The sequence below is a fragment of the Gobio gobio genome (genome assembly GCF_949357685.1).
Source record: "Gobio gobio genome assembly, chromosome: 2".
NCBI classification, from domain to species: Eukaryota; Metazoa; Chordata; class Actinopteri; order Cypriniformes; family Gobionidae; genus Gobio; species Gobio gobio.
The window spans coordinates 41,170,914-41,195,300 of record NC_137098.1 but is presented as its reverse complement, the minus strand read 5'-3'; the positions used below and the strand labels follow the sequence as shown (position 1 = coordinate 41,195,300).

General features: G+C 37.6%; 3 protein-coding genes across 7 annotated transcripts; 2 read left to right on the top strand and 1 right to left on the bottom strand.

Moving 5' to 3' along the window:
- Positions 1 to 172: 172 nt before the first annotated feature.
- On the bottom strand, positions 173 to 14,168 carry atg13 (ATG13 autophagy related 13 homolog). 4 transcript variants are annotated; one of them, XM_079811173.1, is made up of 18 exons: positions 13,956 to 14,168; positions 12,618 to 12,698; positions 12,430 to 12,510; positions 12,213 to 12,332; positions 12,046 to 12,092; positions 11,818 to 11,976; positions 10,911 to 10,951; positions 10,716 to 10,812; positions 10,518 to 10,616; positions 9,903 to 9,996; positions 9,032 to 9,130; positions 8,566 to 8,661; positions 8,234 to 8,373; positions 8,051 to 8,138; positions 2,239 to 2,316; positions 2,032 to 2,145; positions 1,381 to 1,509; positions 173 to 1,002 (listed from the first exon to the last, which is right to left on the bottom strand). In XM_079811173.1, the coding sequence occupies exons 2-18, from the start codon at positions 12,684 to 12,686 to the stop codon at positions 925 to 927; spliced, it is 1,629 nt and encodes a 542-aa protein (XP_079667299.1). In that variant the 5' UTR covers positions 12,687 to 12,698; positions 13,956 to 14,168; the 3' UTR covers positions 173 to 924. The 4 variants fall into 4 exon arrangements, with proteins under 4 accessions (XP_079667299.1, XP_079667300.1, XP_079667301.1 ...); XM_079811174.1 differs by having other exon boundaries at positions 11,818 to 11,958; XM_079811175.1 differs by lacking the exon at positions 9,032 to 9,130.
- Positions 14,169 to 14,341: 173 nt separating this feature from the next.
- Positions 14,342 to 17,078, top strand: harbi1 (harbinger transposase derived 1). 2 transcript variants are annotated; one of them, XM_079811171.1, is made up of 3 exons: positions 14,342 to 14,410; positions 14,993 to 15,681; positions 15,794 to 17,078. In XM_079811171.1, the coding sequence occupies exons 2-3, from the start codon at positions 15,012 to 15,014 to the stop codon at positions 16,168 to 16,170; spliced, it is 1,047 nt and encodes a 348-aa protein (XP_079667297.1). In that variant the 5' UTR covers positions 14,342 to 14,410; positions 14,993 to 15,011; the 3' UTR covers positions 16,171 to 17,078. The 2 variants fall into 2 exon arrangements, with proteins under 2 accessions (XP_079667297.1, XP_079667298.1); XM_079811172.1 differs by having other exon boundaries at positions 14,363 to 14,404.
- Positions 17,079 to 17,625: 547 nt separating this feature from the next.
- On the top strand, positions 17,626 to 24,387 carry LOC307122875 (ras-related and estrogen-regulated growth inhibitor). The gene is made up of 7 exons (XM_079811168.1): positions 17,626 to 17,732; positions 17,963 to 18,053; positions 18,128 to 18,184; positions 18,344 to 18,417; positions 20,587 to 20,734; positions 21,160 to 21,253; positions 23,371 to 24,387. Exons 2-7 carry the CDS (start codon positions 17,981 to 17,983, stop codon positions 23,558 to 23,560), a joined length of 636 nt encoding a protein of 211 aa, XP_079667294.1. The 5' UTR covers positions 17,626 to 17,732; positions 17,963 to 17,980; the 3' UTR covers positions 23,561 to 24,387.

The window sequence follows — 24,387 nt, the reverse complement described above, 5'->3', positions numbered from 1 at the left end:
TGATAACTTTTTCTCTCAAACTTTTTTTTTTCTCTCGGATCATTTATTTTATCGCATGTAATAAAGACACAAATCTATCTCCATAATGGACCTCCTAAGTTTGCCTCAAGGAGACGCCATGTTATTTTATTTTTTTAACAAGTTCAGTATTTAGGAGAGAGAAAAAAACAGGTTGTGTGAAATAAATCAGTTTATTACACAACTTTTACATGCCATATTAACAAAGTGAGGGGTGGGGGAAGAAAGAATACACTTAAAATAATTAAAGAAGGTCCAGCTCCTAGTGACTTGCCAACATAAGCTTTAAAAAAAAAGAAAAGAAAAAAACTTTCCTCACCATTCAAAGACCTGACAAGTAGTAATGACAAACTGTCCCTACTTAAAGAAAGGATGAAAAGCTATGGTAAAATGCATTTACAGGACGCAGGTAAGCAGACACAGACTCACAATTCACTGTTGTCAATGTTCACTGTAGTGTCATTCATGAGTAAGCCTATAAATCGAAACTGGACATATTCTCGGATTTTCCCTCACAATGATGTTGTAGACTTCAGATGGTACAGTGACCGAAATCTGCGTCAGTGACAAGTCAGTGTGCTGGATGTGTTGTCATGATGAGCAAAACAAAAATAAAGGCTGGTACAGGTTTATACATTCATTACAGTGAGCATTACTTGCACAGTTCTGCTATTTTAATAAATACAAGGGTGGGAGAATTAATGTTGCTCTTCCTTTAACACCAAGCCAGTGGATTCATCTTATACTGTACCTCAGTTCACTTTTTTTTCCTTAAAGATGATTCTCTTCATAGACCATTGCACATGGTAAAACTGACAAAACATGGTTAATGAAGACATCCAATGAAAGATCAGTGAAGGAAGCAGGACGAGTAAAGGTTGTGAAGGAAGCAATCTCTGTTCTGTTTTATTGTAGGGTGTCCACAAACGCATCAAACTCATCAATGTTTTTCTCATAAATGGCCAGTTTCTCTGGAAGAGAGTCCTGCAAAAATACACATTTCACAAAACATTTAACTATAAAATAAACGTCACAATGTTACAGATGTTAAAACATCATATCACGACATGAATATAATGAATCTGTGACCCTACAGTACATATAGTTTGTAAACAGATTCAGTTTCTAAAACAACTACACTTGAATAATACTTTTAATAGTTCTTGATTTTATTATCCACACAATTAACCAAGCCTGGTTTAATGCAAAAAAATCCCTGTAATGTAATCATACCTAAGAACACTCTGTCTCTATTCTATCTATATTCACATGCCTTTCTCGCTTTAAAAGGTCATCCTGTCCCATTTAGACTGCAAAAATGTTCAGTATGTGCAGTGACACAAATATGTGTTTGTTTCTCACCAAGTCCTCCGCCATAGACTGAGCGCTGACATCGATGGACAGGCTTGCGAGTTGAGGAGGGTTTTGAAACTCTCTATAGAAAGTGCCCAGATCCATTGGCAGAAGGTCATCCTTAGAGAACGCTGGTTTCTGTCCGGCACACACAAACACAGAACTGGTCTTTAAACACAATATGAACCATATCTGGCTTTTACCTTATACTTCTTAGAAGGTTTGACTATATAAGATAATCAATACTTGCTTGTTTACACAATTGGTTTCATAGTCCAATTCTCATGTCCCAGCTGTCCACACTAAACAATATGGTCTTTTCTTGATTTCTCTCTCTAGTAATATTTCTATTGATTTTTAGTTACTCTCTGGGCCTATAGCAACATCAACTCACTAGCTTCAAAGACGTCTTTTTGGTGTGGGATACTGCATAATTTAACACTGTATTTATGAAATAAAATACAGAAGAGTAAAGTCTTTCTATTTATTAAACATCAATCATCTGGAGCTTTCTCTTGATAAACTCCCTTTTGCTGTCTGATCAGTCCCCATTCACTTAATGTTTTGCTAATGATGTGTCTTGCTGCAATATAGTTCTCAATATCTCTAGAGGAAAGTAGATTTTGATAACTATATTTTATTATGTTGTGGTGCACCTACAAAGTCAACCATGACAAAGTCGTCATGTGGCTGTCCTCCACTGTGGCTCGAACTGTTAGAGTGCAGGCTGCCTTGCAAAGGAGATGAAGGGGCCGGTGATAGAGGAGGGTGCACCTGCAAACAGAAAAAAACAGGAGACAGTGGAGGATGCAGCTGCACGCTAAGAACATATAGTGTGTTTGCTTAATTTGCAATATATAAATATACCATTGGGTCGTTCTCCTCCAGGTCATAGACTCTTGGAGCGAACGCAGCGAAAGGAAGATCCAGACTGTTTGTCGTCACCTGGAGTAACATGTACACAACATATCAGAATGCATTTTTAAGGTCTGGCATAGGCTTGCCCCACCTTTGTTAAATTAAAGGGATAGTTCACCCAAAAATGAAAATTCTGTCATAATTTACTCGCCCTCAAGTTGTTCCAAACCTGTATGAGTTTCTTTCTTCTGCTGAACACAAAAGATGATATTTAGAAGAATGTTTGTAACAGAGCAGATTGACTACCATAGTAGGGGAAAAAATATTATGGTAGTCAATGGTTGCTCTATATTCTTTGTTACAAACATTCTTCTAAATATCATCTTTTGTTTTCAGCAGAACAAAGAAACTCATACAGGTTTGGAACAACTTGAGGGTGAGTAAATGATGACAGAATTTTCATTTTTGGGTGAACTATCCCTTTAATTTATAAAAAAAAAAAAGAGAGGATGGATTGTGGCATTGGTACTAGGTCTATCATTAAATTTTGTCTGTAATGGAGAGTAATTATTGGAATAGCTTATTGCAGTCAATAAGACGGTGTTCTACATATTGAAGATCAACCTGGCTTATGTTGAACCAGATATGTAAACACTGTACTTAGGTATTTTAAATAATGTGTTTGGGGTTACTGTCTATTCGTGTTTTATGTATATTTGAGTATGAATGAAATGAAATGAATGTCAATTAGCAATGTTTACATTTTGAATGTACAACATTCATTAACAGGCATTGTGCCTATTGAATAAATAAACAACAAAAAATGTTTTACCTCCCACTGAACAAGAAAGTGACTTTGTTCTCTGTGTATACTGCACTTATCAGTACCATTTTATATATTATATACTTATTTTACATTATTAGGAAGTCTTGGCTTAATATATACATTATCATTCAAAAGTTTAGGGTCAGTACAAACTTTTAAAGAAATTCATACTTTTATTCAGCAAGGTTGCATTAAATCAATTGACATTTTTTAATTTTACAAAAGATTTGTATTTCAAATAAATGCTGTTCTTCTGAACTTTCTATTCATCAAAGAATTCTAAAGAAAAAAAGGTATTAAAGGTCCCATGGCATGAAATTTTCATTTTATGAGGTATTTCAACATTAATATGAGTTCCCCTAGCCTGAATATTGTCCCCAAGTGGATAGAAATGTTGATCGGTGTAAACCCGAGTTCTGGCTGTCTTTCTCTGCCTTTGAGAAAATGACAGGCCAGACTAGCCAATCCTGAAGTCTCCTGGTTTGACGTCCAAGCAGGAACGGTTACCTCCCTTTCCTCCGCCCAGAGAATCTGGCACGCCCATGCAAACGCTCGAGAGATCATGGGTTGTGAATAGGGTTGGGTACCGAAATCCGGTTCCAATATGGCACAGGTACTTATATAACCGGTATGTACCGGACCGAATCAGAACGCAGATTTCGGTTCCTCATTTCGGTGCCAAAATTCAAACGTGCTTTCGCGCTTTGGCTGAGCCAGAGACAGACGCTCAGCGCTGGTCACATCACAACTCATGACAACTATTCAGTGTTTTCAACGACATCATGTTTATTTCAGGTTTCAGACATTTAAATGTTCATAAGTACTAGCAAAAAACACACACTGATGTCTATGAAAGCGGCAATGACAATCCTTTCAGACGGTTATAATTTGACTAACGTTACGTGTTTTATTCACATCAGATAAATGCACATTATATAGTAACTATAGCGTTTACTCTATTCTTCTTCCAGTTCACTGGTCACTTACTTTCATGTATTTCGTGAGACGAGAATGAACTCAAGTGTTGTAAATCCGACAGATCCGATTCTGAGGCGCAAACTAACATGGCGCCGCCCATTGCGCTTTATAGATCAACTAACACACATTCACTCACACATTTGAACATCAGATAGTTCGTGACACAGTTAAGAAGTTTGTGAATATTTTGAATATAAAGAAAAAACGAAATAAACCCGATACAGCTGAGCTGTCAGCGCTATTGCGGCTGCTGTGTGTCATGTGAGAAACATGACGCGTCACCATGGAAACATTAAGGCGATGCGTTCTAAAATATTTAGCCAGAGAATATGATCATATTTCAAAATAAAGCTGAAGCTCGAAGCTGGTTTGTAGCAGAGCAAGAATACAGACTAGGCTAACTGCTGTTATTACTGTAACTGTTTAGAGTTATATTAGGCTTGTTGTAGTTGGGTGGCTTAGGTTTTACTGTGAATTTGTAAATATGTCAATTATAATTTGTAAATAAGTAAATTGTGTTTTGTATTTATTTATATTCATACATTTAAGTATACATTAAACTTTTAATAAATGGTTCAATTTAAATAATAAATAAATAAATAAATAAAAAGCCATTTAATGTCATCCACCTCGTTTGGTGGCCTTTAAAAAAAAAAAAGTATCGGTTCAGGCACCGTTTAGGCACCGGAACCGTTTTAAAAGTATCGGTTTGGCACCGGAATCGAAAAAAACCCAAACGATACCCAACCCTAGTTGTGAACGAGTGAATGCTGGGAGTTTCTCAGTGTTTGGATGTACAAATGAAAACAGAAGTCTTTTTTCAGTTCCTTCTGATCTGTGATCAGTGATTTCTTATGTGTAGCTAATTATTTATTATTCGTGCACACGCTGCGGCTTCTCTCTCTCCCGACAGAACGGTGTTTTCGTGTTTTCTATCTTGTGAGTCAGTGTTTTTGTACGTCCTCGTCGCGTCTATCTGTTCTACAATGTGCATACAGTCGTTTCTGCTCAACATCAACAGAGTAACATCTTTAGAGATAAACCTTACGCACGCCGAAGCTCGGCCTCCAACATCCCCGACCCCCAGTACTGCATCTGGCCCACAGCGGAGGCACCAAACGCGGGCGAGATTAAGCAGAAGGGGGGTAAGCGTGAGGGTATCCGGCTAGGCTAGCCAGCTATTCCCACAATAAACTGGATTACATTCGATTACTGCTGTTGTGTCTTTGTTTGTGCTGTGTACTCAATGCGCGTCACTGACGCTTTCCATATGATAGGAACATATCTAAAAATAATGGTATTATCAACACTTACTCATAACTCGTTCATCTCGACAGCTGTAATGGTACTTTGCATGTGTTACAAAGTTGGTAATAATGATGAAGACGGACTCGGCGTGACAGAACTCTCAAATACAAACACAATAAACTCGCGCTGACTGACAGCGCTCTCATAACTCAGTAGTTACTATAAATAACTTTGTTAGCAATCGCTGAGCTCAGTCTCTGGTACATTAGTGATGTCCGGTTCGCGAACGATCTTTCTTTTGAACCGGTTCTTTTTAGTGAACCGAATCAGTTCACCAAATCGGACTGAATCGTTCTAAACGGTTCGCGTCTCCAGTCAGCGCTGATCCATAATTTACTAAAGTTACTAACTTTCTGACATGAGTGACAGTCCCTCCGACTAGAAATAGACTAATAAACAGAAGTATATGCTGTAACTAAAACAGTTCACTGAACTGAGACTGACAGAACCAATGTGAAGTGAACTCCGGTCCATCTGTCTCTCTGGCAGCAGCTCGTGCCTGCTCGTGCCTCGTAGACCTAGTTAAACCACGCCCCCTCTGCTCATATCAAATGCAAAGATGTCAGCCAATCACAACAGTGGGCGTTTTTACTGAAGTCTCACAGCAGACACGCCTCCAGGACAAGGCCTTCAGCCACAGGGCAAACAGCAGTATAGAAAAAATGCCTTTTATTTCTAAATTATGACATTTTATGATGTAAAAATCATACTAACAATATAAGTACACCTCAGGAAACATTATTAACTAATAGAAAAATGCCATGCCATGGGACCTTTAAAGCTACACTATGTAACTTTTCCGTCCACTAGAGGTCGCCTGTTCAAAACAAAGGCGTAGTTTGATGACAGCACGTTTGAGCGCAGAATCTCGGGACATGTGGTCTTCACCTCACAGCCGGTGGGAAACAGTCAGGATAGGACTCAGGCAGAAATCATGTTCATGGATGCGATTATTAACATTACTGTAGTGAAGCAGAGCAGGACTGAGTGTTGTGGAGCTGAGCAAGGCCGCAGGAGCGATTGAAGAGCGGGACTGTTATTATGGCATAGTCGCTGGCGGGACTTTTATTATGACATGATTGCCGGCCCCACTTCCTCTTTTCCAGTCATGAGTTTGAGGTAACGCAACTCTGTTTATCGTATTAGATATATCGGAGTGTGTTGAAAAGGAAGTTATGACGTTCGCTCTGCGGCTGCTATGACACTTGTTCACACTGCAGTGAGAGTAAAGTGTTTCACTGAATAAAACCGGAGACCGAGGGTGACGCAGATATGACGCAATCGACAGGCGACTCCCTCACACGCATAGCTCACACGTCCCGGTTCCTTGGTTAAAATAGCAATTTTCTCACGATTTACAAATAGTTGAAAACATTTGGGATATTCTAAGTACTCACTTGAACAAAATATATAACACTGGCCTAGTGGTTTCTGGATATTTTACTGCAAAAATCCTACATAGTTCACCTTTAAGGTTTCCACAAAAATATTAAGCATCACATCTGTTTTCAACATTGTTAATAATAAGAAATGTTTCTTCAGCAGCAAATCAGCATATTAGAATGATTTCTGAAGGATCATGTGACACTGAAGCGTGGAAATTCAGCTTTGCCTTCACAAGAATAAATTACATTTTAAAATATGTTAAAATAGAAAACATTTTAAATACTAATATTATATATATATATATATATATATATATATATATATATATATATATATATATATATATATATATAAATATTTAATATTTTTATTAAATTCAGCCTTGGTAAAGCACAAGAGATTTGAAAACAAAAACAACAATGTAAGGTTGAAAATGATCAAAGAGAGAAGTTTCGTCTGATTGGTTACTTTCAAGCGTCTCACGGTTTGGTCTGATTGGTCAGTTTTAAAAGAGTCATATTTGAGTTTGGTGACATCAGGGAGGAGGATAAAAGAGGATTTCAACTGTAGCTCTGTCTCTTTTGATTCTCTGCTTTCTCTAGAGAGAGCTGCTCTTTGGCTCTATCTCTCTTTTTTCTCTCTCTCTCTCTCTATCTCTATCTCTATCTCACAGGTAACATTCTAGGCAGAGGCCTACTGAGTATAATTAAGGGTTTAAGTGTACATCTATTTGAAACTATTTTAAGTGTAACCATAATTAGAATTTGTGTTTCCTTTTAAAAGAGATTTCCGTCTATTATGTAATTGACATTTTACATTTACTTGATTGTTAATAAATTGTTACATTTTTGATCCTTTCTGAATTAATCTGTAATTATTAAAGTATCTCCAATACGGAACGGTATAATTGCAACAAAGGGTTAAAACGGAACGATTAAATGTATGATTAACTATCAAATATAAATTACCAAACAACCAGTTGGCATTCTCTTCTAAATTCGACAACTATGATAAATGGAGTCAGATAAAGAATATTATAATTAAATAAATTTTTCCAGCTGAAAAACTGAACGCGCATGCGGCCTTCACCGCGGTTCGCTACCGATCCTTGGAGCGAATTCATGCGGTCTTACAACAACAAAAAAACACCCACAGACCCCAAACTTTTGAATGGTAATTCTATGCTTAACAAATCAGCAATTTATGTAAATTCAGAAAAATTATTTATATGAGAACATATAAACAATTTCAATGTACATTAACTGATTGTTTTTTTGTTTTGTTTTTCCTTAAAGTTGTTATCAATTATAAGTGTATTCTAACCTGAGTGGTGGCTTTGTTGACAAAAGCCCCAACTTTCCTAGTGAAGGTGGTTTCTAGAGCATCAGAGGGGGACACAGTCTTCACCTCACTACAACACACACGCACACACACATAATCAAACATTGCAGAATTGACAAATTAGAAAATCAGTATTGAACAGTTTGAATCTCTTCAAACTCTTACCTGCAACATGATGTGGGCGGTGCCGGCTGAGGGGACTGTCCAGTGGGGCATGATGGGATACGACCGTGCTCAGCTGCAGTGCCATGATTAGGTTGAGCCGGCACCTGCGGGACTCCACCTTCTTTACCTGGCACAACCATCTGATTAGGTAGAAAACCACACACACATGGCCACTTCGGTCAGGGCAGAATGACACACAAACCAAAACATACACACACACAATTCTGTAGACAGATGCAAGTAATTCCCAGCAGCTGGTCTACATCAGAGAGGATGAAGGGCATGAAGTTAGGACAGTGAGGGTCGGGCCTCTGCATGTGTGTGGGCCGTACCTGGTGAGGATGTGCAGCAGCAGTACAAGCCGTAGGATGTCCCAAATCCACAGTACCCAGGGCAGGAGTCTGATATGACAGACGAGAGCTGTACAGCTGAGAGACAGAGAGAGATGTCACAATCGGAGTCAAATGTCAGATTAAGAGCCCTTTTAAAGTCCGGTCCTGTATAAACCTCACTGCAGAGAGCAAGAGGGAACAGAGAAGTGGTAAGAGCAAACAAAATAATAATTCAAATAAAACAGCAGGCAGATGAGCTCAAGGAGAAGGCAGCAGTGACTGCAGTGTCTGTTGGATAGGTATTACTGTATAACCCTCTTAATTCAAATGTTATAAGAGGTTATGGAGGATAGTATAGGAGTATAGGTTACTGGGCCAGGCCACACACACACTTTGTAATTAATCTACCAGCTGCATGCGTGTACACACACACACACACACACACACACACACACACTGGACTCACTTGCTGTGAGATGCCAAGCCCCATGAGGGGAACCTTCAGTATGGCCATCAGAGCCGGCTTAGGTGTCTTAAAATGTGCCTTACTTACAGTACAGACACACTACATGCACACAGAAAGAAGAAAGAGAGAAAGAGAGAAAGAGAAAGGAAGAAAAACAAGGACAACAGAAATGAAAGCACTACCACAGAAAGAGATAATGGGGAGAGAGAATCCGATGCCATGGCCAATGACTTTGTTAACATCAGTCTTCTGCACCCTACAATACTACACAAAAGCGCTACGTGGCAAAATAAATATGGAGAGCAAGTACACCAAGACCAGAGTTATTTTAGTATTATTCATATACACTATTTTAATATGTATCAATATGTATTTTTTTTGTGTATTTCACTTTAAGTTTTTTTTTCCAGTTTTAGTCATTTTTATTACAACCTAAACTTATTCAGTTAGTTTCCAGTGCAAACATTGTATGTGAAGTTTTTTTTAAGTTTAAGTAATTTAAATTACTGAAAACAATTTTTACTAGTTTTAGCAACCAATAACAACACTAGTCAAGACACTAGTCTAACCAAACCGTGGAATGTAATGTGGAAAAAACACTTAAGAATAGAGAGGATTTTAACTACACAGCAGTCTCAGATCATATTCATGACTGGAGGAATACAAAAACATTATAATCATATACAGAATGAGACCTGTTCACCAGGGAACTACAGAATAAGACTTGTGAATGAAAACAGCTTATCCATTATGAGAGGTTAACATTTAATCTCTTAATGACAGGCTGTACTGCACCTGCACTGAGGCTTGACCTGTACAAGGATGGGGGCAAAGGGTTACTTTTGATGGGACAGATGAGTAAGGGCATTACCTGTGATGGTGGGGAGGTGGAAAAGGAAGTTGTGCACACCTCCTGAGAGTCTTCTATTCCTGCATAAGTCCCTCCCTCATCTTCCCCAGGAGCTCTAAAACAGAGAAATGAGAAAAGATGTGGTATGAGGCCAGAGGTTAAGAGGGCAAAGTTATCAGTTTGAATATCTGTACTATCAGTATGTTGAAGTGAAATACTGGTTTTCAAAACACTGGAAACAAAAACACAAATTACACTATTATAGCTAACACTATTACATAAGTCTATTGTACAACTTGCTACTGTAAAAACTATTTAAATATAATAAAAAACAATACCAGTGATGTTATATACGGCTGTATTAGCAATGCTATATTATATTATCAATAGTTGTGCTGCTTAGTATTTTTGTGGAATTTTTTTTTCAGAAGTCTTTGATTAATAGAAAGTTAAAAACAACAGCATTTATATGAAATAGATATTTTTTTAGACAAGTTTTAACTGTCACAGTTGACCAATTTAATGCATTCTTGCTGAATAAAAGCCTTAATTTCTTTCAAAAAAGAAAAAACAATTCATACTGACCCCAAACTTTTGAATGGTAGTATCTATACTGTGACTATGATTTTTACGCACCTGTAACTGCAAGGATGCATGTGTGCCATATTAGTGAAGGGACGCTCCACAAAATGATCAATGATGATACCCATGATGGGGCCTGTCCTCTCAAACTGCCTGTGAGAAAACAAAGACAACCTCTTGCACAAAACCACTACAAAACGGCCAATTTTTAAAATGTAAAATGTATTGGATACAGGAAGCTGTAATATATACCTTGAAGACATGAGGGCCAAATTAGTGCGATATGCACAGGATAAAGTGATGGTGCCTATGGGAGTGCCTACAATACCCACTCGCACTGTCTGGAACCCTGCAGAGACATGAAGAATGCGATCAAACACACGGCTCTCTGAAAAACATCTACATGCCCCTTATTAGTATTTTGAAGTGAGATCCTCGCAGTATTACCATCCCCAAGACCTGTCAGCTGGACATCTCCAAAATAGATCCTATCAAAGAGATATTATTAAGATTATGTCGTCAATTCATTTATTTATATAGCGCTTTATACAATACAGACTGTTTCAAAGAAGCTTCACGGTAATAAACAAGAAAAGAACTGCATTCAAGTTCTTCAATTATTAAACAAATACAATTTCAGCTGTAAAGCAGCTCTAAAAAGACAATAGTGCCATTAGTCAGCTTAAACGGATAGTTCACCAAAAAATGAAAATTCTATCATCATTTACTCTCCCTCATGATGTTCCAAACATATATGAGTTTCTTTCTTCTGCTGAACACAATGGAAGATATTTGGAAGAATGTTTGTAACCAAGAAGATAGAGCAACCATTGCCTACCATAATATTTTTTTCCCTACTATGGTAGTTAATGGTTGCTCTATCTGCTTTGTTACAAACATTCGTCCAAATATCTTCCTTTGTGTTCAGCAGAACAAATAAATGTATACAGGGTTGGAACATCATGAGGGAGAGTAAATGATAACAGAATTTTCATTTTTGGGTGAAATATCCCTTTAATTTAGTTCAATGCTGATTAAATTGAGTTCAAGCGGTGTGAATGCAAAGTGGTGCAAAGTACATTAATTATGAAACAAACTCAATTCAAATATAAAGCTGCTCTACAGAAGATAATAATTTTAGTTCAATAATAGTGCAAAGTTCATCAAATTATGAAGCAAGTTTAATTCAGCTATAAGCAGCTCTACAGAAAGCAATAGTGTCATTTATTTAGCTCAAGTCACTACAGAGTTGATTTAATCTGACAAGATCTGATTGTACACGTTTTCCCTGCATGACATCATGTATTAGGTATCATGGGGCTTTGTGGAGCACAGAAGAAAGTATGTTGAGTACCTGTAGAGTATGACATAATCATGGCCTTGTTTACGTGAAAGCTTGTAAGCAGGTGTCACCCTTGTGATGGCAAGTAAAGACTTGAGCAGCAGAGACAGCCGGTTATAAACTGTATAGGACACTTTAATGTCCTTATCACACCTGGAAAAAATGCAAACCCTAGTTATGTTGTAATCTCTACTCAGAGCAGTTGACAGATGGATGTGTAGGGGATCTGAGTATCCTTACTTTTCATTCATTTCCAAACACCATGTTTCCAACTCCATGGAGTCTCCCTGCATGGGTAAACACAACTTATTAATACTCAAGTAAAAATCTAAGGCATATTAATTCTCTCATGTTTATCATAATACTTTTATCATACAGATGGTGAAGAACTAAAACAAAGACTAGACCTCTGAGGTTTTGAGGGAGATCTCCACACACATGGACCGGCCGATGCCAGGCAACTGTCCAGCAAGAGCTTTTTTTGCCTCATGAGTCACCTCAGGGATGTCTTTTATTGCCAGATTAAACTGAGAGAGAACAGACACAGGCACGCAAAATTCATGTTAGTTATGATGTAAAGAAAAAAGGGCCCTTTGTATATGGAGCATCCTGAACATGTCTTACCCAGTCTGAACCTGTCGGTGATGAAGATGAGCAAGTGCTGATCTTTTCTCCAAGTCGGGCTTGAACTATAACCTGCACTGTCTGAAAGACACACAGGTAATGCAAAGGACATCATCACCGTGTCGAGTGGGACACTGAATTTCATGGATGCAACAAAACCTTAGTATTGTATTGTTTAATGCAATCACCTTCAAGGCAAAGAATTTGATGAATTTATCCAAGTCTTTCTTGTCCTGTGGGCTCAGATCACTATCCATTGTCGCATAAGCCTAAGACATACAAACGAAAGACAGGGAAGATGCCCCCCTTAAGAACAATGAACATTTATTTCTTAAATGGTAAAATATTTTGAAATCATAACATATTTAGATACAACATCTACAAGATGACGATTTATCAGCCAAAGTTGTCAGCCAAGAGAAATTATTCAAAGAGGCCATTTTACTCCACTCCTGGGGCAAGAAGCCCCCAATACCCCCCACCCACAGGTAAACTTTTAAAGAATGTATAAATGACTTTTTGCTTATTATAGATATAAATATTTTTTCTTTAATTTGCCATTAATGTAAAATACTAAATAATCTATTCTATTTAAAAGGTATTTATTTTGACAATTTAGTTGAATATTTAAATAAAGCAGAATTGCAGTAAAAGACTCATCTAAAATGTCGATTTATTCTATTACTTAAATACAGAAACATGAATACATTTTTAATTGCCCATATAGATACGTCAATAACAAAACTGAATTTAAACTAAATGATTTCACTGAGCTATCCTGTAGGTTTTATGAATAGCGATGTTATGAATAACTAATAGAATTACTGAATAAACACTACATAATAATTGTGTTATTACATTATTATTAAAATATAATAACAACATGCAACTAGGGCCTTCTGTTCCAATTCTGAGGGCAGTATTTCTTTTCACTTTAAAGTAAAAACGATATGTTTTTACTCCACAAATCTAAAACATTATTTGTCCACAAATGCTTACTTAACAAAGACAAAACTTAGTTCTTCAACATACTACAATGATCACATATCAATACTTTCTAGAGACATGAAATGAATACCTCAAAATTGTTTGAACTGACTAAAAATGTTGATATTCAGATGACATGACAAAATGAAGAAGAGCACATCCATTTACCAAATATATTGAGTTGGGATTTTGTATGGTCAAAAGAAAAAATATATGGTGGTGGGGTCATCTTTTGCACCATCCTACCTTAATAATAGTAATAAATCTTAGCATCATTAGTACAGTCACATCTCTATGACAGCTCCTCTAAGCATTTAAACATGTAACGTTACTCGATAGAAAACGATAACAGCACTTGTCTCTTCAAAAACAGCTTTATATCAAGCAATGTCAACTGACATTGATTTCATCCGAGTTCAGATTTGAAAACTGCAGACTCGCCATTTGTTTTTGACAGCCAAATTTCAAGTTATTTACAGTCATCTGTATGTCTGTGCAGTCAATGCTAACACCTTAGCAAAACACGCGCACATACTTACAGCTCATCACAGAGTGGAGATTCAACTGTTAACACGTAGAGTATGACGGTAACGGTGCAATACACCGTGTCTGATTGTGCGAAACGATAAAATACAGCTTAAACGATCCTGTATTTTCAATTAATCACATCGTAGCACCATAACATCACACACTGACGGGCTCCCCATTTTTGTTTATTTTGCTTGTTTGGCTAGGAATGACGTGTTGCCTGTACCGATTCAACCACACCACTTTCGTTATTTAGTGAAATGTGGTTAAATACATCTAATGACTTTATGCAATTTTTATAATAACACATACACTATGTCATATTTTAATCTGCATCGCCCCGCTCTTAATTTGTCGTCAAAAATAACGAATACACATAGCGAAAGTGCAAATCGTGAACAGGAAATATGTTTAGGCTGTGGCGTCACATTTCAATGTCGGCGTACACAAACAATCGCTGGTGCTGGTAACGATTAACTCATTTTTAGTCAATCGGACTGTTTCCACTATCTTTGTGCTCATCGAATAGCTAGATAAATTGTTCACCGTGATATAATTTATATCAAGAGTTAATTGCGTTTGGTTTTTTGTAGAGTACTGTACTGTGCTCGTTACCCGGCAAACTGGATCATTTAACCAGCTCAGTCAGTTGATTGAGATGAATGCTGTTATAAAAAATATGCGATTTGGAATGGATAGACTCTAGGCTTGTGGTAGCAGACACACATTGAAGAAATCAATGCAGCGGTGCATGCAGGGACATTTAGCACGTTTTGTTCCTATTTCAATTGCTTTTCTAGGCAGTGCTTATGTTATTAATTCATATATATATATATATATATATATATATATATATATATATATATATATATATATATATATATATATATATATATATATATATATATATATATATATATATATATATATATATATATATATATATATCGTTCAAAGTAACCTAATGTATGTGGGTGTGTGATGGTTTAGTTATTGGCATGGCATTGCATGACACTCGCTGACATTCACATGTACCATCTGTCCATAGGTCCTCCTGAGTGTGTGGAATGGCAATCTCTATTGCAATCCTAGACTGTGACCTGCTACTGCACGGTCGTGGACACAAAACCCTTGATCGGTTTGATATTGAGACGGTGTCGGATGAATTTCTGCTGACAACATTCGGCTTCCCACGTGAGTTCATTTATTACCTGGTGGAACTGCTAAAGGACAGCTTGTTGAGAAGGACACAGAGGTCACGAGCCATTAGCCCAGATGTTCAGATACTCGCAGCCCTGGGATTCTACACAACCGGGTCCTTCCAGAGCAAGATGGGAGATGCGATTGGCATCAGCCAGGCGTCCATGAGTCGCTGTGTTTCTAATGTCACTAAAGCTCTGATTGAGAAAGCACCAGAGTTTATTGGCTTCACTAGGGATGAGACCACCATGCAGCAGCTTAAAGAAGAGTTTTACCGAATAGCAGGAATTCCCAATGTCATGGGAGTAGTGGACTGTGCACATATAGCCATTAAAGCTCCCAATGCAGATGACTCTTCCTATGTAAATAAAAAAGGATTTCACTCAATAAATTGCCAATTGGTATGCGATGCCAGAGGACTGCTGCTGAGCGCTGAGACTCATTGGCCGGGTAGTCTGACAGATAGAGCTGTCTTTAAGCAGTCCAGTGTGGCAAAGCTGTTTGAAGAGCAAGACAATGATGAAGGTTGGCTTTTAGGTGAGAACCATAGTTTGATTGTCGTGACGACTTTTTCTTGGCATTCCCAAAGAATTCTTTGGTATTGTTTACATGTGAAAATGTCAGTGTATTTTCTGTCTCTGGCCTCCAGGTGACACCCGTTACCCTCTAAAGAAGTGGCTGATGACTCCAGTGCAGAGTCCGGAGTCCCCTGCTGACTACAGCTATAACCTGGCCCACACAACGACACACGAGATTGTGGACCGCACGTTCAGAGCCATTCAGACACGTTTCCGATGCCTGGATGGGGCAAAGGGTTACCTGCAGTATTCCCCAGAGAAATGCTCCCATATCATCCAGGCCTGTTGTGTGCTACATAACATTTCCCTGCAGTCTGGCCTTGATGCCTGGACTTTTGAGAGGACTGAGGCCACGGACCAATCAGGAGAGGATATGGATCCCACTGACACTGTCGACCCAGATGCTCTAAGAGTTCGACAGGAACTCATCGAAAATCATTTCAGCTAGGATGGAATACGGGATTCACCATTTAATTGTTTTTAATGGTTATTACACATCTTGTATTCTAACATTTTGTTAAGGGATAGTTCACCCAAAATGAAAATTTTCACATATCGTTTACTCACCCTCATGTCGTTCCAAACTTGTATGACTTTCTTCTGCGGAACACAAAAGATGATATTTTGAGGAATGTTGGTATCCAAACAATTTTGGTGACCATTGATTCCATTGTATGGACAAAAGGAAAACACTGAGACTAATGTTCCACAGAAGAAAGAAAGTTATACAGTTTTAGAATGACATTAGAATGAATAAATGATGACAGATTTTTTTTTTTTTTTTGGGTGAGATCCCTTTATAAATGTGGTGTTTGTCACTCTGTATTGGTCCTGTGAACACAAACAAACAAACAGACACAAAGTTGGAGTCTTTTTTTAAAGGGATAGTTTACCCAAAAATGAAAAATTCAGTAATTTACTCACCCTCAAATGGTTCCAAACCTGCATTAATTTGCTTCTTGTGCTAACCACAAAATAAGATATTTTGAAGAATTTGTAACCAAAAAATGTATTGTCCCCATTGACTCCCATAGTATTTTTCCCCCCTTTACTATGGAAGTCAATGGGGACCAGTAACTGTTTGGTTACCTACATTCTTCAAAATATCTTCCTTTATGTTCAACTGAATGAAGAACTTCATGCAGGTTTAGTACAACTTGAGGGTGAGTAAATGATGACAGTTTTTATTTTTGGGTGAACTATCCCTTTAACTTTAGTAATTTACCAGAACTTTAAGAATAAAATGAAAATAGACAGGGGCTTTTATTACAGATTATTGTCATTTTAACATTCTTTTTGATATTTTACTTTAAAAAAACATAGACCTGTAAAATAAAATAAAAAAAATCAATAAATAACATCAACAGAAATGCCTCTGTTTATATCTCTGTCAAATGGACTAGGCTATTTGTTTCAAAACTTGCTTTAAACAGCTTACTTTCCAAACAAGACAAACCTCTTGCTAGTTATTTATGATCCTCTTTTCATGTTGTTAATTTTGTTTAGATAATACATATCATCAGAAACACTTACCTATTGTGAGTTTCGTCCTCACAGATCTCCCACTGATGCTCTTTAATCTGAGTAAAATATATATATTTGGGACATGAATATAAATCTTTTAATTTAAAATCTCGAGTTAATTAATGGTTTTGTTGGCGGCAAGACCAAGTAGACTGTCTCTGCTGCTCCGGAGGCTCGACTGTCAAAGGCGATAAATCAGCTGGTTGTTTAATGAGTCTCGCAGTCGAGCCCGGTGATGAATGTGTGGAATAGAAGAGAGACTGCGCTGAACAATGACGTGTTGTCCGCAGTGTGTGTGTGTGTGTGTGTGTGTGTGTGTGCGTGTGCACGCGCGCGCACGCTATTTCTAATGTCATTACTAAAAGAAGACCTGGAGAGCACAGAAGCAGCAGCAGAATCTGCAGCATATGAACTCCACAAGAGTCTCCGCTGGAACACTATGATATAAAGTCAAGCCCTGCTCGTTTGACAACTTTCGGGAGCAAAGTAAGTATTTCTGGGCGACATTGTTTCATTCTTTAACATAGTGCCTTGTATTTTAACTTTGCATTAGATTCAAAGTTGCTTCTCTGCCGCATTAAACTATCATGTTTAGCGTAGCCTACGGCAAGTTTAGCCACCCTTAACCTAAGGGAAAATGCCTGTTACAATCATTGTCTGCGTTCATTTATTTGCCCTCAGAGTGCCTCTGAGAGTGTTAATATTATTAACTTCAGATAGCATTCACAGTGATTATGTCAGAGTCTGTACGGAAGATGCTGAGGGCGAAGCTTGTGGTTCTGGGAAGAGATAACTGTGGGAAGACAGGTAACACTGCAGTGTTTTATTGGGTTAAATGATTATAGATGGGTTTTGACGATTATTTCTATTTTGAACTCCAGCTCTGTGTGTCAGATTCATCACCCGGCGTTTTATTGGAGAGTATGAACATAAAAGAGGTAACACCAATGAAATACATACACACTTATGCTCTGTTAACCACGTAAAAACGTACCATATCATTGTAAAGCAACATAATATATCCGTTTCTGGCTGGAAGCATTTGTGCATTTAGTGCTGTGCATTATATGACATGCCATATTCTTTTTGTGTCTTAGAGGTCACCTACAGGTGTCAGAAAATGGTGGACAAGGAGGCGATTGAACTGGAGATTTTAGACACTGTTAATAAGGTACAGTGTACCTGAGATTAGATCTTACACTACAGTATGCTGTTTGTTATGCTGTATTTTGGCTCTTACCTATTAAGGGACCATCTCTTTGTGACTGTGCATCTGCTGCTGTGCTGTTCTACACGCATACTTATCCAAAGACTGAAAGAAAGACAGCAGGATGATCTTGCCTTGTCAAACGGCTGATGAGACACAGGACTCTCTGAACCATTCCATTCCTTTCATGTCTGCTGTGCTGAATCTCAGGCTGGTGGAGCGGCTTTAACAGCCTGCCTGACATTGATCATGTTGCACAGTAGAACGGCACTTGTTAATTCATAGGATTAGGCTGAAACATTACCATCTGTGTGAGCGTAGTAGTGTAGCGGTTTTGATATTTTGGATGGATCCCTTATGTGTAGGGTTGGGTACCGAAATCCGGTTCCAATATGGCACCGGTACTTATATATCCGGTATGTACCGGACCGAATCAGAACGCAGATTTCGGTTCCTCATTTCGGTGCCAAAATTCAAACGTGCTTTCGCGCTTTGGCTGCACCGAGCCAGAGACAGACGCTCAGCGCTCGTCACATCACAACTCATGACAACTATTCAGTGTTTTCAACGACATCATGTTTATTTCAGGTTTCAGACATTTAAATGTTCATAAGTAGGCTACTAGCAAAAAACCCACACTGATGTCTATGAAAGCGGCAATGACAATCCTTTCAGACGGTTATAATTTGACTAACGTTACGTGTTTTATTCACATCAGATAAATGCACATTATATAGTAACTACATAGTTTACTCTATTCTTCTTCCAGTTCACTGGTCACTTACTTTCATGTATTTCGTGAGACGAGAATGAACTCAGTGTTGTAAATCCGACAGATCCGATTCTGAGGCGCAAACTAACATGGCGCCGCCCATTGCGCTTTATAGATCAACTAACACACATTGACTCACACATTTGAACATCAGATAAGAACACAGTTAAGAAGTTTGTGAATATTTTGAATAAAAAGAAAAAACGAAATAAACCCGATACAGCTGAGCTGTCAGTGCTATTGCGGCTGCTGTGTCAGCTGCTCACCATGGAAACATTAAGGCGATGCGTTCAAAAATATTTTGCCAGAGAATATGATCATATTTCAAAATAAAGCTGAAGCTCGAAGCTGGTTTGTAGCAGAGCAAGAATACAGACGACTGCTGTTATTACTGTAACTGTTTAGAGTTATATTAGGCTTGTTGTAGTTGGGTGGCTTAGGTTTTACTGTGAATTTGTAAATATGTCAATTATAATTTGTAAATAAGTAAATTGTGTTTTGTATTTATTTATATTCATACATTTAAGTATACATTAAACGTTTAATAAATGGTTCAATTTAAATAATAAATAAATAAATAAAAAGCCATTTAATGTCATCCACCTCGTTTGGTGGCCTTTTAAAAAAAAAAAAAGTACCGGTTCAGGCACCGTTTAGGCACCGGAACCGTTTTAAAAGTATCGGTTTGGCACCGGAATCGAAAAAAACCCAAACGATACCCAACCCTACTTATGTGACACACCCAGTACTTATGAGCTGATGATATATCAGGTGTGTTGAAGGCATATTTTATGCAAAAATGAAAACTCTGACATCGTTTACTCACTCTCACGTCGTTCCAAACCTGTATGACTTTCTTTCTTCTGCGGAACACAAAATAATGTTTCTGTCCATACAGAATAGACTGCATTGAAGCGTTGTATGATTGTTTTTTCCCCTCTATACAATGAAATACAGTAGGGTTCAAAATAACTTTGGACCCCATTGTCTTTCATTAAATGGACAAAAAAGACATATTTCTTGTTCAACAGGTCTCAATAAGGTCATAAATGTTTGAAGCAACATAAGGGTGAGTAAATAATGACATCATTTTCATATTCATATTTTTTCAACATCATAATGACATTTTTGGATAAACTATCCTTTTAAATAATGACAAAATGTGCAGTGCTGGGGGACTCAAAGACCAGGATTGGGTGCTGCATTTAAGAAGCAGGCGTTTTGGTTTGTGTGAATTTAGTTTACGTCCTTTGTGCTCCAGAATTGCCTTCAGAATCAGTGTGAAATCTATCTGTGAAAAAAGAATCTGTGAAAGTCCTAGATGTGAAAGAACTATTCAAATGTGTGAATCTGTTTTTTAGGAGTGTGTAGGACCTACTGTGTCCTCTCTGGAGAGTTCCATTAAATGGGGTGATGGCTTTCTCATTATGTACTCCGTGACGGATCGCAGCAGTTTTGAGGCTGTGTCGCGCCTGAAGAGACTGATTGACCACGTTAAACAAACGCTCGGTAAGGCCGATCAGACTGTGGACGCGAATGATCCCTCTGGGAGCATAGTGACTGAGGACAAATAGTAAAAATGTTCTGCTATTAGCACTTCTGCGAGCAGTCATGTTTATGTGTACGGACCCTCCAAATAGTGAATAGTGCTGTTATCCATCAGTGTGACTCAGCCTGCCTTAATTGGTCTCGGTTCAGAGATTTCACCTCAGGCATGAACTCTTAATATAGTACACTGCAGTCTGTGAGTGTGAGTTTGTAAATGACGGATAGATACGTGGAAAGAGATAAAGAGAGAGAGAAAGTATCACAGCACTGCAGTCTTTTATTATACCATCCTTCTCCAGGTACTGTCATTTTAATGGTGGTCTGTTCTTCTTCAGAGCTACAGCATCCATTACATCATTCTGTGTATTTGTATGCGTGTCTTCCAGGTATTCCAACAGTCATTGTTGCCAATAAATGTGACATGGAGAACGGCCGAGTGGTGCGGACAGACGAGGGACAGGTTTTAGCCTCAGACCTTAGGTCAGTACACTTTTCTCTTAGTGATAACTGCACAATTTTATGATAAGATAGTTTGATATTTTGAAGTATATACAAATATAGGTTAATATAACTGAATTGTTTAACCCTAGAATGCTTAAAGGGGGTTAAATTAACCCAGCAGGCTGTGGTTTTTGGAATATATCTTTTCCCCAATACAATAATAATTGAATTCCTTGATATACCATGTGTTCCTCATAAATCTTCTATGTGAGAATCAGCCATGCCAGTTACATATGTGTTAGATAGCTTCATAAAATTACCTTTTTTGTATTACTACCCCAAGTCAAAGAATGCGTCATTATATGCATTTCCAACGAAATTTTCACTCACCTTGTTTTTTGGGAAAAATAATAAAATAATTTGCTATAGTAATTTCTTTAAAGCTGCAGTCCGTAACTTTTTTGGGGTTAAAAATGATCCAAAACCTATTTTTGAGCAAGTACACAACAAGCCAGTATTCAGAACTATCTCCTTACCTTAGCCCCATTCACAACGGTAAGCTTGTAATAATGTGTTATAATTAGAGTGGTACGGTGGATTCCTGCGGGAAATTCAAGCATGTCTTTGCGTCATTACGTCACGTCTGTATACATAAAGAAAGAGTCCGGCTAGTAGTAGTAATGATGAGTGGACAGCATGTTCTTCAGAGGATCATTTATAGCCTTTTCTCACAGCAGCAGAAGTAATTAAACTTATCATTTTGATGGCGGATTGTAATAAAGAAAGGCCCAAATGACATCATCAGTGACAAATGGAGATTCACTCGTAGTCAAAAGCACAATAATAGACTGTACGGAAGTTGAAATCTACAGGTAACACTAATACACACTAAATACAGGTAGTCACACAATGCTAATACTGTTAACATTAACAATTTGAGAACAAAGTATAACAATAATAATAATTTGCACAGTTTGATGTTATATGAGCGATCATTAGATTTAATCACCGTTGGTAGTGCGAGTTATTGAAATGTTTAGTTCTCAAAAGTGGCAGACATGTTACTTGTTCAGAAAATTCTTTTTTAGGTTTTACTCCAAGACGTAGAATCTGTGATTCTGAAGAGCAGTATCCACACCGGTGCACTGTCTAACAGCAAAGCCGCACATACTCCTTACATTAGATTCATCCATCCTGTGCCGATGCACAACTCGCGTACAGATGATATCTCTGCAAATAACTGCAATTGCAGATTTCAAACAGAGATAGCGACAGAGAGGCAAAATTTTCTCAAGCGACTGCAGCTTTAAATATTTTGTTAATAATATTTTTTATAATACTAAATATTTTAGTTCTGTCAAACGATTATACGCTATTAATCGCATACAAAATAAATGTTTGTGTTTATATAATAGTGTGTGTACTGTGTATAATTATGTATATTTGAATACACACACATATATATTTGATTATAGATCAATATTTGAATATATTTATATCATAAATAAAAAATAAAAAAAATCTTAAATATATACATGCATGTGTGTGTATTTATATAATAATTGTACACATCTATTATGTAAACACACACTTTTATTTTGGATGCAATTAATCATTTGACAGCACTTTCCAATTAATTCCGGTACACTCTATCACAATTTCCAAAATTAAAAGGGGCAATTTATTTACTACAGAATTTTGTCATAATAATAACAATAGATAAAATAACCACTTCACTACCAGTCACAATTCTAAACACTTATTAAATGATCTTCAATTTTACCGTCTAGGTTAACCTGATAGTCTGCCTATGAGTAACCCACTTCTAGCCAAAATAACCTTGAATTTGGTTACATGTTGTTTTTGCAAAAATAACTTGCAATATACATGATATTCCATCATGTAAGCAAAGTCAACAGTGATTACAAAGTGTTTGGTTTCATTTCTTTGACGTGTTCATGTTCTAGATGACTAGTCTATTCTTGGGCTATGGTTAGACGTCTGTTACATTTTCACTGACAGCCCAAATTTTGCCTTGTTTTAGCCTAGGCGTCAGGGCTGTGTTTGGATGGCTGTTAGACAAAATTGCTTGCTGGATTACTTCTTTGATTTGGAAGGTTTTGCTGTGTTAAACTTAAGGTTTCACTGTGATGTAGGTGCAGTTTCTTTGAGCTGTCTGTAGCAGAGGACACTTCAGCAGTGGAGGCTGCGTTTGGCCAGCTGGTGCGTGAAGTGCGTCAGGAGTTTCAGCGCCACCTGTTGGCTATGGACAAGCGCTCACGGATGCTACAGATGAGACATGCACTCAAAAACAAACTCACACGGAGTAAAACCATGCAGTGGTGACAAGAAGGACTAAATGCAGTTCAGACCTGGCAACTATAGTGCTGCTTCCTGGCACGACTATCTTTCAGAGAAGAACAAGTGCCTTTTGGGTTTCCAAATACTGTCATGGACAAGTATGTATGTTTATGACAGACAGCAAAAACCAGCAGTGCGTTTTTAAATGTGCAGTGTGTAATGTATGTGCCACTGCCAGCACCAAACTGAATAGCGAAAACAATTACTGTTAAAACGGACAAACAGGTAGTCCCAACACAACCTTTTGCCACTGATTGAGCCATAAGCTGATGTGTCGGATCAAAACAAAACAATGTTCGTACCCTGCAGGTTTCAACCTCTCTGTACATTAAACTGGTTTAAGAGAAAGTACTTTAACATCTAAAAGGATCCGTTTGACCACTTGAGCTCAGTATACTGCTTTTTGCATCACTTTGACCGTAAGTGCAGGCCTACATTTAAATTTCATTTTATGCGTGAGAAGTCATAAATGCTTATTTATAGGCACTGGACTGGACTGTGCTTGTCTAGTATTATTAAGTCATGCCTAAAATGGCATATGATGCACCATGTGGCTGATGATCTGTCTTGTGACTTGGTATTTTGATGCTGTTTTGATCCAATTTCGTTCTTATTTGCCTGTATGAGATTGAAATGTCATAAGGGAACAGAACCAATTAAATGGCGTTTTTCATTTTAGGCAGCTGTTTTTAGAATTTCTATATTCTGGCAGCATGCACAATATGAGTAAAATGTTTCTAAAATGGGTTACAGTACATCAAAAGGCTAATATTTGTATTATTTATTGTGGATGCATTAACATTTGGAGTGTT